Source organism: Amphiprion ocellaris, chromosome 15, assembly GCF_022539595.1.
Source record: "Amphiprion ocellaris isolate individual 3 ecotype Okinawa chromosome 15, ASM2253959v1, whole genome shotgun sequence".
NCBI lineage: Eukaryota > Metazoa > Chordata > Actinopteri > Pomacentridae > Amphiprion > Amphiprion ocellaris.
The window spans coordinates 1853764-1871960 of record NC_072780.1 but is presented as its reverse complement, the minus strand read 5'-3'; the positions used below and the strand labels follow the sequence as shown (position 1 = coordinate 1871960).

The 18197-nt window shown below is 39.5% G+C and overlaps 1 protein-coding gene across 2 annotated transcripts; it reads left to right on the top strand.

Moving 5' to 3' along the window:
• Positions 1–746: 746 nt before the first annotated feature.
• LOC111565859 (germ cell-specific gene 1-like protein) lies at positions 747–17707 on the top strand. 2 transcript variants are annotated; one of them, XR_008604216.1, is made up of 8 exons: positions 747–4262; positions 6476–7403; positions 10440–10634; positions 12073–12132; positions 12245–12403; positions 13166–13277; positions 14412–16235; positions 17084–17707. XR_008604216.1 is itself a non-coding variant. In XM_055018184.1 (7 exons), the coding sequence occupies exons 2-7, from the start codon at positions 7208–7210 to the stop codon at positions 15259–15261; spliced, it is 1572 nt and encodes a 523-aa protein (XP_054874159.1). In that variant the 5' UTR covers positions 747–4262; positions 6476–7207; the 3' UTR covers positions 15262–16835. The 2 variants fall into 2 exon arrangements, 1 of the variants encoding a protein (XP_054874159.1); XM_055018184.1 differs by lacking the exon at positions 17084–17707 and having other exon boundaries at positions 14412–16835.
• The last annotated feature ends 490 nt before the right edge of the window (positions 17708–18197 follow it).

The window sequence follows — 18197 nt, the reverse complement described above, 5'->3', positions numbered from 1 at the left end:
CCCCTGCTGTAGATTTACTGTGTACAACTCTTCACGTACTACGACAAAATGCCCTCTAATTTACATTTTCAAACAAAAATATATTTAACCCTCATGTCGTCCTGCGGGTCAAAATTGACCCGTTTTAAAGTTTGAAAATGCGGAAAAAAATACATCTTTATGTCCACATTTTCAACATTTTTGGGAAATTTTTGAACATTTTTTGGTGGAAAAAAAATGTTTCTTTAAGAACATTCACATAAAAATCAACCAAAATCCGTCAAATTTTCGCTGGATTTTGGTTGATTTTTATGTGAATGTTCTTCAAGAAAATATTAGAAGTTTTACTGATATATATGGAATCACTTTAGATATTTTTAGGATTTTTTTGGGGAAAATTTTTACTCATTTTTTGAAAATGTTTACAAGAATTTTCTTGCCAAATTTGGTGGATATTTTTAAAAAAAAAAAAAAACTTTTAAGGGAAACTTTTAAGGAATTACTGGAATTTTCTTCCTGAAGGTTTTGCAAATTTTCAGAAATTTGGGGAATTTTTTTGCTGAATTTTTTGGATTTTTTTCAGACAAGGAAACAATATTTTTTGGTAAATGAAAACAACAGGAAGGTTAAACCAGGCACTGCTCATCACAGTGAAGCACGGTGGAGGCAGCATCATGCTATGGGATGCTTTTCGGCAGCAGTTACAGAGAACCTGGTCAGAGGGAGGTATGAGACCGGGATGATGGTTGAGCTTTCAGGACCACGATGACCCGAGACGACTCTGGAGTGGCTTCAGGTCACGTCTCTGACTGTCCCCGAGTGACCCGATCGAAGCTTAAACCCCACAGAGCTTCTGTGGTAAGACCTGAAGACGGCGGTTCAACACACTACCATCTGATCTGATGAAGACTGAGAGGATCTGTCAGAAGAAATAGGATAAACAGCAAAGATCCAGGTGTACTTAGCATGTAGAGACTGACCCCACACGACTCTGGGCTGGAGCTACTGAAAGGGCTTCTAGAGATGTGAATACTGCTGGAAATGGGAGATTTCAGGTGTTCTGAACCCCAAAACCTGCTGGCAATAAATGCAAGAAACTGTAAAAACAAAGAATCAACAAGTCTTCAGTTTTCTTTGAATCCATCATGTGTGACTTGCTGTTCTGTCAGTGAACTAACCAAATCTAAGCTTATTTCAATAAAATCACTTTATTATACATGTTTCAATTTTAAAAAACTGACCAAATAATAAAGCAATTGCACCAGATTCTGTAAAAAACTAAAGAAATCTGCACTCCTTAGCACAGCTGAAAAGCTATGGCTGACTAGGCTGTGACCAGAACATAGAGGAGAATAAAACATACTGGGTCAGTTAATCAAATGGCTCAAAAATGGTTTACAGAGGAGCAAGTTGTTGGAAGATACATTCAGCAGGGTGAAATGTCTTTCTACAGCTGATGAGCAGAGATAAAAAGTCTATGGAGGCTGGAAACATGGAAATATATTTTTAAAATGACTCAAAATTTGTCCAAAATGACGGAAACTGTTCAAAAATGGTTCAAAATATTGCTCAAAATTGACTCAAACTTGTCCAGAATTACATAAAATAGTCCACGGACTCAAAAATGATTCAAAATGACATAAAATTTGTCTCAAAATGATCATTAAAGGAAAATCAAACCTATTGGATCAATAAAATAGAATTAGAATTAGAATGACTTTATTGTCATCATACATGGCATGCCAAAAATATAAATAGCTTCCACTGGATGGTGCACAACAACAAGCAATAAGTAGTAAAATATCAACATTAAATAATAAAATCAAATGTACATTTATAGCAAAACAATATTAAAAAATACAACGTGTGCAAAGGAGGACAGATATGTGCAATATGGGAGGTAGATGAAATGGAATAAGAACCAGAAGAATATGATAAATATGTTAGGAGATTGCACGAAAGCAGCAGAAGGTGACATTGTGCATTCAGGTAGATGGTGTTTAGAGTTCAGGAGTCTGATGGACCATGGATAGAAACTGTTCCTGAGCCTGTTTGTCCTGCATTTTGAGGATCTCAGTCTCTTCCTGATGGCAGCAGGCTGAACAGCTTCTGGCCAGGGTGTGTTCTGTCTGCCCAGATCTTTTTCCCTCTGCTGATGCAGCAGGAGGTCGTGATGTTCTCCAGAGGACAGCCGATGATTCTCTCTGCTGTCCTGATAACCCTCTGCAGAACCAGACAGTCACACAGTAGGTCAGTACAGACTCTATGGTGGCCCGGTAGAAGGACACCTGCAGTCTCTCCTCCAGGTGGTTCCTCCTCAGCACTCGGAGGAAGTGGAGTCTCTGCTGTGTCTTTTTAACCAGTGCTGCTGTGTTGACTGTCCAAGTGAGGTCCTCAGATAAATGAGTCCCCAGGAACTTGAAGGAGGCCACTCGCTCCACACAAACCCTGTTGATGGACAGTGGAGCATGGACACCCTTATGCCTCCTGAAATCAATGACCATCTCTTTGGTGTTCTTGGTGTTCAGCTCCAGCTGCAGCATGGAACTCTCTCAAGGGATTCCATATCTTATCTGGCCTGGGAAAACCTCAGCATTCCCCAGAAGGAACTGGAAAACATGTTGGGTAGCAGAAATACAAACAAACCAGAGCATTTTTTCCCCCATCACAGAGTGAGGATTAGGTGCAGTCAGACCATTCTGCACCACAGAATGGTCTGACTAAGAAAGACCACCAGTCCATCTACATTTCACACTTCGCCCATGGTCATGAGTGGTAGGTAGTGACCATACGAATGAGATTGCAGATACATGTTCCTCTGTAGGATGGCTGGACTCAGGGTGAGGAGTTTGGACATCACGTCAAAAGAAGCCAGCTGAGGTTGTTCAGGGTCAGAATGGCTCCTGGGGACCCTCCTTTGGAGGTTTTTCAAGCATGTCCACTTGGGAGAGACCCTTGGGTAGAGCTGGAACTCTCTGGAGGAAATACTTATCTGACCTGGGAACACCTCAAGATTCCCTCAGAGCAACTGGAAAACATGTTGGGTAGCAGAAATACAAACAGACCAGAGGGTTTTTTTTCACCAAAAAGGAGCAGTCAGACCATTACGTACTCCAGAATTAGCTGGCTAAGCAACATTGCCAGTCGGTCCACAAGTCAAGCCTCACCTATGGTCATGAGTTTTGGGTAGGGACACAAAAATGCAAATACAAGTGGCCAAAGTAGGCTTCCTTCATAGCAGGGCTGGGCTCAGCCTTAGAGGTAGGGTTTATTAGCTCAGACTTCACATCAAACGGAGCCAGCTGAGGTGGTTCAGGATTACAGTGGCTCCTAGGTGCCTTTCTTTGGAGGTTTTTCAAGCATGTCCAACAGGGAGAAGACCCTTGGGTAGACCTGGAACTCTCTCAAGGGATTACATATCTTATCTGGCCTGGGAACACCTCAAGATTCCCCAAAAGGAACTGGAAAACATTCTGGGTAGCAGAAATACAAACAAACCAGAGTGTTGTAGTGATGCCTTTCTTTGTGGAGTTTTCAAGCATGTTAACCTGGGAGAAGAACCTGGGGTAGACCTGGAACTTTCTGGAGGGGTTACATATCTCATCTGGTCTGGGATTCTTTAGGTTGAACTGGAACACTGCTGGGTAGAGGGATGTTGGGAATGACCTACTTGGATTGTTGTTCCCTCAGATTAACCCCGGATAAGCCAAAGAAAATCAATGCATGGATGATGAAGATGCATTTTGGCCATTGTATGTGTGTATTTGGACTGCAGCAGCAGAGATTTGCGCTTCCACCATCATGTGCCAACTCTTCTAAATGAGCTGCTCCAGCTTCACTAATTTTCCAATCACTGATTCCCAGCCGGCGTCTTTCTGCTCATTAAAGCCGACCTCTGTGCATACAGCTGTGTCAGTTTGCCTTAAGAAGGGTCGAAGTTTAAGACACAGCATGAACCGTGAGATGACAACACCATCACACTCATCTCACTCCAAGCTGTTCTATAGCACGCCATCAAATTAATCACTATAGGCGGGTAGGTCAAGGAGGTTATCACCGAGAGAGGAGCAGAGATGAGGAAAGCAAAAGAGAAGGGGAGAGCTTTGGGGAACAGACACCGTATAGGGAGTGAAGGGGAGGGAAAGGAGCAGATGGACTCGGAGGATTAGAGGGAAATCTGAGTGAGTTTCCATCAGAAACTCACCCAAGACGGAGGAGGGCGTGATGAGGGAGCGCAGAGGGAAAGAGGAGGTGAAAGAAAGTGTCCTGTGGACCCGAACACGGTGAGTCAACTTGTTTTTTGACATTTGTATTTTGTTGTCAGAGTGTAAACTGAAAGTTGAGCGCCATTGGATTTTCCAATCACATGCATGAGGGGAAAGATTCCAGATTATCATGATGAGATGACAGAGAGGTATCTCACACTTGGAAAGCATTAACCCTCATGTCGTCCTGCAGGTCAAAATTGATCCATTTTAAAGTTTGAAAATGTGGTGAAAAAATGCATATTTTCACAGTGAAACTTCTGATGTCCACATTTTCAACATTTTTGGGAAACCTTTGAACATTTTTTTGCTGGAAAAAAAGAAATGTTAAAAATGTTTCTTAAGAACATTCACAAAAAAATCAACCAAAATCCAGCGAACTTTGCTGGATTTTGGTTGATTTTTATGTGAATGTTCTTAAAGAAAATATAAGAAGTTTTACTGATATATATGGAATCACTTTAGATATTTTTAGAATTTTTTTGGAAGATTTTTACTCATTTTTTGAAAATATTTACAATAATTTTCTTGACAAATTTGGGGGATTTTTTTTTAAAAACAACAAACTTTTAAGGGAAACTTTTAAGGAATTATTGGAATTTTCTTACTGAAGGTTTTGCAAATTTTCAGAAATTTGGGGATTTTTTTGGCTGAATTTTTGGCTTTTTTCAGACAAGGAAACAATATTTTTTGGTGCCTGTAAATGAGGACAGCAGGAGGGTTAAGTTACGTCTTTAACTTTTATTTACTGTGAATCTAGAGCGCTTTTATGTGCAGAATGTATTGATAATTCTTTTGTTTGTGCTTTTTGAATTAGACCAGTGAAAACACCATAATTTTCTCCTATAATCACTAAAAATGAATGTCCTGTTGGTTGTTTGAATGAAGGTGAAGTAGTTTAGGGGGTCAGTCGGTCTCTTATATACATATATATTTATATATACATATTGACAACATGGACAGATGTGTGGAGAACCAATAAGTTACATAGAACAACGTGTGCGTCAGTGAACTGTATGGATTATAGTTTGGAAACCCTGAGCTGATTTGAGGGACTAACTTAAACCTCATGACTAAGGCTACAATGATTTCATTAAAAATGATCTTCTAGGCGTGTGCACGGCTGGAAATACCCGTGTAATATCAGTCCACCAGAGTACCTGCTGGTCTAAACCACCAAACCATGCTGTGCTGCTAAACCTTACTGAAAATTCTAGTACGAATCCAAAAAACACACATACACAAGTATGAATTTTGGGAAAATATTTGTTAAAAAAAAAAAAAAAAAAAAATGAAACGCGGGGCTGGATTAAGCTAGAAAAGAAGTGTAAAACTGTGTTTTTTGAATGATAAAAGCAAATTAATGGGAGAAATATGTTGAACTGCTGTTGGAATCCTTTACATTGCATTGCATGTTGGGTAATTTAGTCATATTTCATCCATTTGTACCTGTTTGGAGTTCATTGTGTGCCAAAATGGTACTTTATTGGTCATAATATAATAGGATTTTGCTATATATTCGTATTTATGTGTTGAATATTTAGAGTTTTTTTGCATTCTTTCCTTCAAATGAAAATATTTTTTCCCACATTTTCAAACTTTAAAACAGGTCAATTTTGACCCGCAGGACGACACGAGGGTTAAAGTCTGTAAATGTAAATATGTGTATATTCTGGAGTCGTTCCTTTGCTTAGTTTAGTTTCATATATTTCTACAAAAAGTTGAGGGAACACAATCATATTTGAACAGTTTGGATGCTTCAACACCAGCAACACTTACATGTTTTTTGTACAATTTTACCCAAAATTCAACTCAGTAACTTTGGAAACTTTCTCTGCTAGAATTTAAAGGAAAATTCTTTGACGACCTAAGTCCAGATGCAAACCAAGAAAATGTTTAGTGGCAGAAACTTTATTAACAAAGGCAACAAATTAACTTTTTCTGTGCCTTAGTGAAAACTTCTCCCGATTTCTTTAGCATCCTTGGAAAAAAGGGGAAACCAGACAGAGAACGAACAGAAACAAGACTTCAAAATTTAAATTTCCCTGAGCTGAGGTCATGTTTGGTTGTTTAGTCCAAACGGTCCGGTGTAGCAACAATAAAACCCAACACCTGGCATGAATGACATGCTACATAAACCACTTGAACTCAGACACGACTTTCCAGATGGATCTTAATCCAGATGTTTGTCTCCGTTTCCCATGTTTTTCTCTTTTTTTTCTTCCTCTTAGGTGGTGGTCCAGAGACTGGCATTAATCTCATCCACCTAACCCTGCTGGATTAACACGGATTACCAGGCCGGAGGTAGGCCTGAGATACCGGACTAATCACTCCTTGGCGAGCCCATTCCCTCCGGCAGAGGTGGAGGAACAGGTTGAAGAGCCCGCACGATTAGTGGCAAAATCCACTGGACACGATTTAGACATTTATAGCAAAGGAGAAGCCATCAGGGAAGGCAGGACATGAGACGGGAAACATGGGGTAAACCAAACACCTCGCCTGGTGACGTCCAGAAGAACGGAAGCAGAGATTTAAATCTGCTCATCTGCTCCACTCGTTCATCATGATGCTGTGACTGATTCTGCAGCCAGAGGAGGAAAGTTCCTCCTGCAACCTCTGGCCTTCACATCTGTCTTCTCTGCTTTCTCTTCTTGCTGGAAGTGATTAAGTCCCAGCGCTTCATCTCTCTCCACTCCATTGTCCTCTGACCTCCGCCAGCTGACCCATCTCCTCCGTGAAACTCCGCCTTCCTTCATCCCACCGCTGACCCCGTTTCATTCTCCCCTCTGACCTTCGCTCCACTTCTCAAACGCTACTAATCCTCTCTCCTTGCTGCCTCGCTCTTCTCCAACATCTTCCATAAAGCGATCTCGCTCACCCCGGAACCAGTCGAGCCATTGTTGCACCTTCTCAAACCAAATCTTATCTTTTTCCTTTGGTTGTCTCCGGGTCGAGCTGCAGCCATGTTGGAGAACATGTCCAGGCGTAACCGCTCCCTGCTGTCCCTGTCCCTCACCTCTTTAGCCCTCACGCTGTCCGTCTCGGCCTTCTGCACCTCCTACTGGTGCGAAGGGACCCATAAGGTGGTGAAGCCGCTGTGCCTGTCGCCGGTCAAGATGAAGAACTGTGGACAGAACAACAGCCAGCCGTACACCACAGGTGAGGGTTCAGGTAACACAGTCAGCCACAGGTTTAGTCACTTCAGACGCCCGAAAAATGAGGTCACACGAGAAGCTGAGATACCTCTAATTACAGATTAAACAATTAAGAAATGCTCACTGAGTTCTATTAGGAGGCCCAAATTAACCCTCCTGTTGTCCGCAGCAAAAAGTACTGTGAAAAAAATCCAAAAATTCAGTAAAAAAATTCCCCAAATTCATAAAAATTTGCAAAATCTTCAGGAAGAAAATTCTTTAAAAGTTTCGCTTAAAGTTTTTTTTTTTTTAAATCCCCAAATTTGGCAAGAAATAAAAATTTTTAAAAATTTTAAAAAATTAAAATTGTAAATATTTTCAAAAAATGAATAAAATCTTTCAAAAAAATCCTAAAAATATCTAAAGTGATTCCATATATATCAGTAAAACTTCTAATATTTTCTTTAAGAACATTTATAAAAAAAAAATTCAACTAAAATCCAGCAAAATTTGCTGGATTTTAGAATATTCGAAATATAATTAGAACCTATTAAAAAGCAAAGCTCATTTTTGACCACAAATATACAAATACACTTTTGAAATTAAAAAACCCACAAAACATGTCACAACATTGATTTTTTTTAACTGCAATATTTATTTATTTATAGTAAAATCCCAGAATAAATGTATTAATTAGAGTGACTCATGTTAAATTAGGTAAAGCTGTAAATAATGTCAACAGAAAAGTTATATTTTTATAAATGGTAGATCTTTTACAACATTTGATCATAAAATTACACTTTTTAACTGAATTTTAATCAGTTGCTGTTATCTGAAAGGAAATCATCTTAAGGAGGTAATACATTTCTAAAACAATTGAAATCACTAACTACTACTTAAGTATTAACTGTATAAAAAAATTAAAAAATTAAACATCTACATCAAAAATCTGCATTTGCACATAAAGTAATTTGTTCTATTTCATTTTGTGACTCTAAAAACACACAGTTTTACAGAACTGAATCAGCCAAAGCATCATTATTTTACAGATATTTTACATTATTGTCACCATTTTTATGATTTTTACAGTATTTCACTGTTGTTTAGCATAAGTTTTTGAAGATTTTCTTTATAAATATCATCACTGAAATTAATATTTAGTTCAGGATCAAACATTAATAATGTCTATAACTCTACATCTTTCTAGGGGTTTACATTCAGGCTATCTATAATCTAATTCAACTAGTTCTATCTTTGTTTGCAAGAATAATTGAGATATTAAATTATTACTAGTCATATTTTCATTAATAATATCTTTAATTTGAGTGTTGCATTTTGAATTTTGGATGTCTAAAATGCAGCGAGACTCCAAGCTGCCATATTAATTGATATTGATATCTCCTGTTTAAAAAGGTAATTAACACAGGGGTGACCAACATATGGCCCGTGGGCCAAAAGAGGTCCTCCAGAGGGTCCAATCCAGCCTTCAATGTGTAAAAATTCCAGAGAAGACATTAACTGCAGATTGCAAATTAGTAAAACTATGATTTTAAAATTATTTCTAGACCATGACAAGTTGATTGGATCATAAAATAAATTACTATATAATTCAGTTCCAGATAGCTGTGACTAAATGTTGTGTTCCTTTGTAGACACTCTGTGATCTGGAAGTTGTAATGTGGAAATGATAAACTGAGGCTGAATGTTGAATGCTGAACTATTAGGAGTTGTGGTTATTTATAGGTTATTATGCTGTGGTTTTACTGGTCTGGTCCACTGGAGATCAGACTGGGCTGAATGTGGAACCTGGACTAAGATGAGTTTGACTCTCCTGGTTTAACAGGTTTTTAATGTTCAGGCGACCAAATGAGATTACACTCAAACTGTTGGTTGGTTTTGTGAAGACGTTCAGGTCTTTAATCCAAAGCGAAGCAGCATTAAAGTATAAAATGTGACGCCATCTGTAACGCAACAGAAGATCAACGCTGTGAGTTAAATATCAGATATTTCATCATGACGAGGTCCTCCGATGCATATGTCCTTTGTTTTGAAGATGTTTTGGCACCACAATATTTTATATATATTTTTCTTGGTTTAAAGTATTTTCCACTGGACTGGCAGAGATTCACATAATCCCAGCTTTGTTGCTAATCTCAGCACTGTGTGTCAGCAGCTGCATGTCATCTGGATTCTCCAACTCTCATCGTCCGCCTTTAAGCCTATTTGTCTTCATGTTCTATTCATTTTCACTACATGAAAAAACACAGTAAGACCTCAAGACACTGTGTTCCACGGCTGGATTGTGTTACACGCCATGACCTGGAGGAGACGCAGCATGTCGGGATTTATGTCAGCGTTTATTGGCGCATTTTTATCCTGCAGCTCTGTTCAGATCTAGAAAAACTGCCCAGCAGAAATATTCTGTTAATAATGAACTCAAAAATTCAGCTAAAATCAAACCACAGAGCATGAGCTTCGTATGAGCAGTGAAATGTACATATAACAAGAAAATATAACAACATAATCAATAAACAAAGCACATTTTCCACCTTAAACACATAAATGCCAAAATACAATTAAATAGAAAGTTGCTTCACAGTTTTTAACTTTAAGATTTTTGAGCAATTTGCTATTATTTTACAGATTTTCAGAGTTTTATTAAAATTACAGAAAATAACCAGCAAAATCACAGATTTTTTGTTTTATTAATTTACATTTTATTCTGTAACATTAGGCCAAAGCTATGTATAAAATCTCCACAAGTAATTTTTTTAATATAAATGATAATTCGATATTTTACATTTGACCATAAAATTGCACTTAAGGAGGTAACACATTTTAAGCTATTGATAAAATCTATTGAAATCACAATAAAAGTAGTACCACTAACAAAAAATAGTAATTTGTTTTCTATTTCTTTTCCTTTTTATCCCCCTGAATCGCCTTATTTTCTTTCCTAAAACTCCTGTTGTACCTCCTTCATCTTGAACTCCACATTAATCTCTGTGTTTGGTCTGAACCTCACCTTTTCTCTCTTTTATGTCGCTCTTTCTTCGTCCAGAGGCGCCGACCCCGGACCCCAAGAACCCGACACCCAACATGACGCTCTCCCCGATGCAGAAGGAGGAGCTGGCCCGGATAAAGAGGAAGCAGCTGGCCAACGCCGTCCACTACCTCTGGGAGACGGGCGAGGACAAGTACATGCTGCGATACTTCCACACCGGCTTCTGGTTGTCCTGTGAGAAACACAATGAAGGTCGGTGATCTGAGGACTAAACTGAGCTTCACTTCTGTGTTGTGCTACGTTCCTGCTAATGTACAAATCTGCATCAAAATAATCATCGCCTCGATTCAGAGCATCTCCTAAAGCTAAATATCAATAAAACTGATCCCAAAATCCCCACTGGATGAACATCTGCTCATCAATAGACACTACAGTTTACCAATGTTCCCTAAAGGCCTCGTAGACAGGCTACAGTAGATGCTGCTAGTCGGCTGTACACGGAGAAGCTTCTGGTCTCCATTCAGTGCAGTTCAGCAGCTGTGTGGCCAAAAACATGGGAAAGGTTGTATGTTTTGGATCAATATAACTCAGACCACCTAGACTACCTTCAGAGTTTTGTGGATTTTGTGCTCCATCATTTACATGGTGGCCCCGAGAGCTCAATGAGCAAATAGGCAGAACATGAAAGAAAACATCTTAAATCTCTCATTGAAAAAAACAAACAGGGCTTAAACACTTAACAACTAAAAACAACGTGCTCTGACAGACAATGCAAAAGCAGGATACCCAGAAGGGAGAGTAACAAAACAAGGTAAAGAAAACAAAAACGATTACAGCACAATTTAAACAAGTGTTTCCAGAAGAGACATGATTGGCATTGTGAATTTACTTAACCCTCCTGTTGTCCTCATTTACGGGCACCAAAAATCCAAAAATTCACCCAAAAAAAATCCCCCAAATTTGTCAAGAAAATTCTTGTAAATATTTTCAAAAAATGAGTAAAAATCTTCTAAAAAATCCTAAAAATATCTAAAGTGATTACATATATATCAGTAAAACTTGTAAGATTTTTTTAAAAAACATTCAAAAAAAAAATTAACCCAAATCCAGCGAATTTCCCTACAAATTCTGCATATTTCTCACTAGTGAAGGTATTTCACCATGGAGAATGTATCTCCCTGCAGCTCCCTCCTCTGCAGACCATCTTTGAGCCATTTATTTTCATTCAACTGTGTTTTATTTTTGCTCTCAGTCTCAGAAATCTGTCTTTGAGTTAACACATGTGAATAGCGCTGTTTACAACAAGTTTTTACTGTTAAATGTCAGGTGAGAAACACAACAACATGTCAAGAAAGCACCACAGCGTGAGCTGAGGTAGCCTGTCAACAAAAAGTAATCAGTGGCTGGCATCCTGTGATTGGTTGATAGCTAGCAGGTCAAAGCAGATTTTCTGCCTTAAGTACAACCCAGCATTCATCCTCCCATTGGAACATCAGCTTGTGGGCTTAAAGCACTTCTTTCTATTGTGTTTTCAGGATTCATAGTAAGCAAAAGATTATATACTCCATTCTCTATAAAAACTGCTGATGCAATAAGAGAAAGACGGTACCATTGAAAACAAAGGAGCATCTCAGTCCCTCACTGTCAGACTCCAAGGTCTTGATGATTTGTCTTGTTTTCTTGTTTTTAGGTGATGATCAGGAGGAAAAGTGTCGCAGCTTCATTGAGTTGACACCTGGAGAGACACAAGGTTGGTTCCTCACATCCCACAAAGCAGAAAATGTAGACGATGCAACCTGTCAACATTTCCAGTTTGACAGGAAGTTTTTTAAGGAAGCACTGTATATTTAATGGTCTCCCAGGTGTGCTGTGGCTGTCGGTCATCAGTGAATTCATGTACATTGGCCTCCTGGCCATAGGCTTCCTGCTGATGTGTGTGGAAGCTCTGTGCCTCTGTGCCAAGAGGGAGATGAACGCCCTCAAGATCAACGCCTTTGCTGCCATGTGCACCGTCCTCTCAGGTGAGGACGCACAAAATGTTGCTCTTTCTCTTGTTTCTTGCAACCCTTGCCTGTCCACAAACCATCTACTTGCATGAAAACATCAACTGAACTAAGTGGACTAATTTAAAGCCATTGAACTCCCAATAAAGGAAGTAAAATGTCAGTATACATTGGTGGTTTAACCATGAGTGCATTGGTTAGTTGCATGCTACTTAGCACATGGGTCGAATGCTTACTGGTTTGTAAAGCTGGGAGGCTAACTAGTTGTCAGGGATCTTGAGGAATGGCAGACGTAAATGTCTTTAACAGCCTTTATTGTATATTTCCAAGTTTATTACAACCAGGAAAACACAATAAAAATAGATTTTCACCATATGGAATCTTGAAAAGAAACAGGAAGTTTAAAGGACTATTGTTCCAGCATACCAGGATATCAATGCCAGAGTTTACTTTGGATGAAAAATGTGTTGATTTTGACTTTGTGAAAGCTTCAGTTTATTTTTGTTGACTTTAAAAATTTATTCATCTCAATTTTTTGTGATTTCAATTCTGTGTGGCTTCCAAGACTCAACTACATTTGGACTGAATTAGTATTACATGTTTATGATTGGTCACTTGGTTCCAAATGGTTGTAGTTTGTCAAACTATCCACTTGATCTAAATAGGTTGAAGAGTTCTTTTTCCCTGTATTTCTACAGTACTTTTCTCCAAAATTATCCCACCTTTTCTCTGACTGTTTTTGAATTTTAACTCTGCTTCTGTCTTCCTTTCCACTAACAGGTATGATGGGAATGGTAGCTCATATGATGTACACCACAGTGTTTCAAATGACTGTAAGCATCGGACCAAAGGACTGGAGGCCACAGACCTGGGACTATGGATGGTCTTTTGCGTAAGGAAACAAAAGTTATTATTCCATCCAACATCATCCATCCATCCATCCATCCATCATCCATCCATCCATGCATCCCACCATCCATCCATCCATCCATCCATGCATGCATCACACTATCCATCCATCCATCCATCCATCCATCCATCCATCCATCCATCCATCCATCCATGCATGCATCACACTATCCATCCATCCATCCATCCATCCATCCATCCATGCGTCACACCATCCATCCATCCATCCATCCATCCATCCATCCATCCATCCATCCATCACACATCCATCCATTCATCCATCCATCCATCCATCCATGCATGCATCACACCATCCATCCATTCATCCATCCATCCATGCATCATCCATGCGTCACACCATCCATCCATCCATCCATCCATCCATGCATGCATCACACATCCATCCATTCATCCATCCATCCATCCATTCATCACACCATCCATCCATTCATCCATCCATCTATCCATCCATCCATCCATCCATGCATCACACCATCCATTCATCCATCATTCATCCATCCATCCATCCATCCATTCATTTTGGGTGCTACTATCTCATTCTTGTGGTCATTACCCACAGCTAATGACTACAGATGAATGTTGGAACATAGAACTGGTAAATCAACAGCTTGACCTACCAGCTTAGCTATTCATATGATGTATGTGGACATCAAATCTAGAAAGATATTTCACCATGCTGAATGTATCTTCCTTGCTACACAAACTGAAGAAACGTGGAACCAGAATGTACAGTTTTCCAAGTTCCCCCAAGTGTTACCAGTACTAAAAAAAATGGGTCACCACATACTGAAGATATTTTGTTTGTTACCATGCTTGTCTCCTCTCTGATCCATGTAGACACAGCCTGTAGTTCAGTTGAAAACTCTCAGAATTAGTGTCATATGTTAAATTTGACACTTGTAAAGTTTCACATTTGACAATACTTTCTGTCTTCATGGTATCTGGCGCTGATAAACGGTGTCATTTTGGTGATTTTTTTAAGATGTATGTCTTTCAAACCTGCTAGAAAGTTTTGGGGTTTAGAGGGTTAAACAGCAAATTGGCCAGTCATATGATGACAAAGCTAAGATCTTTCTCCCTAATCATTCCTCCTCAGCATGGCATGGCTTTCATTCAGCTGCTGCATGGCTGCCGCTGTGGCTACACTCAACTCCTACACCAAGACCATCATCGAGATGAAGCACCGGGCCCGGGTGAGGCTGGAGGAGGCCCGAGCTGCCACCAGCGCTCCGTCCTACGAGGAGGTGGTTCGAGCTGGAGGGGGAGGAGTTTACTCCGTCAGCCAGCTCATTCAGCTCGGCCAGCAGGGGGTGCTCATGGATCCAATGTGGCCCAGAGGAGTGGGACCTGCTGTGGGACCTCTGGCATGTGGCGCTGGAGGGGCGCTGCTAGTTGGAGGTGGAGGAATTGGAGTTGGAGGCATCGGGAATGTTGGTGTTGGGATGGGAATGGGCGGAGTTGGAGGGAATGGAGTTGGAATGGGAGGGATGGGAGTCATGGGTGGAGTTGGAGGGAATGGAGTTGGAATGGGAGGGATGGGAGTCATGGGTGGAGTTGGAGGGAATGGAGTTGGAATGGGAGGGATGGGAGTCATGGGTGGAGTTGGAGGGAATGGAGTTGGAATGGGAGGGATGGGAGTTGGAGCAATGGCAGGAGTTGGGGGAATGGGAACAGTGGGAGGAGTTGGGGGAATGGGAACAATGGGAGGAGTTGGGGGAATGGGAACAATGGGAACAATGGGAGGAGTTGGGGGAATGGGAACAATGGGAGGAGTTGGGGGAATGGGAGCAATGGGAGGAGTTGGAGTGGGAGGTGGACGGCTGGTGGACCCTCATGGCGTGGTGGTGGTGGAGGGATGTGGCGCTGAAGGATGTGAGGACTGTGAACGGGAAATGGACGAGATCGATTACGCTCTGCAGGAGGACAGAGAGGACTCACTCTGCTGAGACTTTGAAGACCAGAGGACTGAGACAAACATCTGGTTAGCTTTGATTTTAGTCATCTGACTGAACCTACAAGATTTGGACACACGCATCTTCATAAGTCTTTGTTGGTTTGTCATAAATAGGCAGCTCCAAGGGATCATTCCAGCGCATTTCTAGACTCTTTTTAGGCCTGCATGCATGCTGTGGACCGTTCACAGAGCAGATGTGTCGTCGAATGTATCTTTATACAGGCCATGACTGTAGCAAACCAAAGGTGTAGGGTTGTGGCAAAGCAAGACGGTGACCTGGGATTGTGTCGTCAGTTACTGGATCCAACACAGCAATGGGAAATTTAAAGTGTAGCACAGAGTTTGCACAATATAGATGAGGTATCATCTGCAGACTACAGTAGACTCTTTACACAAGAAAGTTGACCATGTCATCAAGTGGTCAAGATCGAGAAGTGGACTTCCTGTTACATGCAAAGATGTTCTTTCCCGTATATCAGTCACTTTATGACTCATTTCTGTGTAAATTTAAATACAGAACTGGTAAATTCTTGTCTGCAGAGCAGATCTCGGTGATGCATATGCGCTCCTGTCATGCGTGGTAAAGCCACTTTCATTGATTACAAAGGATGGTATTGGATGGCGCCACATCTTGTGGACATTTAGTACAACCACAGGTTACACAATGACAGTTTAATAATGTATTATCCCATTTTTTGACCACTCTGTTGATTTATTACAGGGTCTCGCTGAACAAGTTAGCACAGCAGCACTGTTGCCCCATTGCCTCCATGTTTCTGACAACCTGAAGAATGTATATCCAAGAACCAAACCTTTCTACTGAGTGTTGGTGTGTAGGGAGTCTTTCTGCACCAGAAGATGAAGTCAACGAGGCTAAAAGCTTCACAGAGCTGAAGAACTGGCATGTTTCTATAACCTCTCCTATGCTGCTGGTACTCTTACTGACTTCTTACTGACATTTAAAAGGTATACTTCCTTCATAACTTGCTTTCTAACAATAGCACACTCAAACCCCAGAGTTTTTCACCCATCTGAACCGTTGACATGTTCAACCTCAACTTTTCAACTTGTTGCCAGTAGCTGAAAATTCAGGGAGATCGAACCCTATAGGTACATCAAACATTTGTAAGATTATATTTATCTCCTAATAACATTTTATAATTTGTTGAAATTCTGTTAATATTTGTATGGGGACATTTTGACTTCCACAACCGGCACTTCTACAGGTTTCACAAAGAATTTCCGAACAGCTATTCAAGGCTGGATGTACATAGAACTTTCGGGAGCAAAACAGCATTGCTTTGTTCTACTTCACAGTCACAACAACCAATAAATTACATAAATCCAGCCTTACAGTGACTTATTCAGGGATTGCATGGAATTTTATGAAATGTTTGGGCTGTGATTGTGTTCAAAAGGCAATTGAAAAGGTGTAAAAAAAAAAAAAAAACAAAACACGTTGAAATATTATTTGCATTTGTGTATTTTGTTGTTTCTAGTTTGTGTTTACATGTATGAATGAAACCCTTCTAGTAAGCAGATAAATAAACACAGACCTCATTTGGTTCTCGTCTGTGCCTCAGTCATCATTTATAGTGTTTAAATTATCAGTTATATTATGTTAAATTTTTGGTGATTGAGTTTTTCAAGATAAGTGTTTAATTGATGGTTTAGTCTAGAGAGTAGTATGTCTTAGGGTGCTAAGATTAGGGTGCTAAGATTCTTCTACAACTGTACATTTCCATGAACTGTTACAGATGTTCATGGTTACCAGAAGATGAATCCTAATGATGATCTCCTCGTTTTTCTTTTAGCTCCACCACATCGTTCATAGTCGTCCAATATTTCTGACCAAATACCTGACATGGATGCCTGGGGCATGACAGACGACACATTTGGGAACGAAAGAAGAAGCAGGGATCAAAGATTACATCAACAGAGAGATTTGGAGGTTAAGACAGATGCTTTCAAATGCTGGACAGAAGATTATGTCAATAATCTCCCCTGTCAGGGGAATAAGAGAGAGAGCCTGACATAATATAGGCAGTGAAGCAGAGATAAAGCAGACCTCCGGGTCACTGAACACTATGTGAAAAGTAATTAAAAATGTAAATTAAATCGGAATTATACAACCGTTACACAACTGTCAACATATGCAAAGTGATGGATTTGATTAGTTTATTACTCATAAGCTGAGCAGTGTCTGTCGCTGTGCTTTTAACTGAAGCCACCACATGTATGTGTTTTCACTTTACATCTAATTTTTAAATATTTTAAGGATGCTAGATGTTCTAATTTGCCAAAAAATAGCAGTTTCTACTCACTCCATTGAAAAACTACAAAGTGAGTGTCCATGATTTTGCAGTCCAGTGATTTTCTAAAGAGATAAATACTTTTTTTGGAAGGAACCCTCCAAAATAAATGTCCTTTTTGGTGAATTAACCCTCCTGTTGTCCTCATTTACAGGCACCAAGAAATATTGTTTGTTTGTCTGAAAAAAATCCAAAAAATCAGCAAAAAATTTACCACATTTCAGAAAATTTGCAAAACCTTCAGGAAGAAAATCCCAATAATTCCTTAAAAGTTTCTCTTAAAAGTTTTATTTTATATATTTTTTTAAAAAAAAACAAATTTGGCAAGAAAATTCTTGTAAATATTTTCAAAAAATTAGTAAAAATCTTCCAAAAAAATCCTGAAAATATCTAAAGTGATTCCATATATATCAGCTACACTTCTAATATTTTCTTTAAGAGCATTCACATAAAAATCAACCAAAATCTAGCGAATTTTCTTAAAGAAACATTTTGAAAATTTCTTTTTTTCTACCAAAAAATGTTCAAATATTTCCCAAAAATGTTGAAAATGTGGACATCAGAAGTTTCACTATGAAAATATTTTTTCCCCACATCTTCAAACTTTAAAACGGGT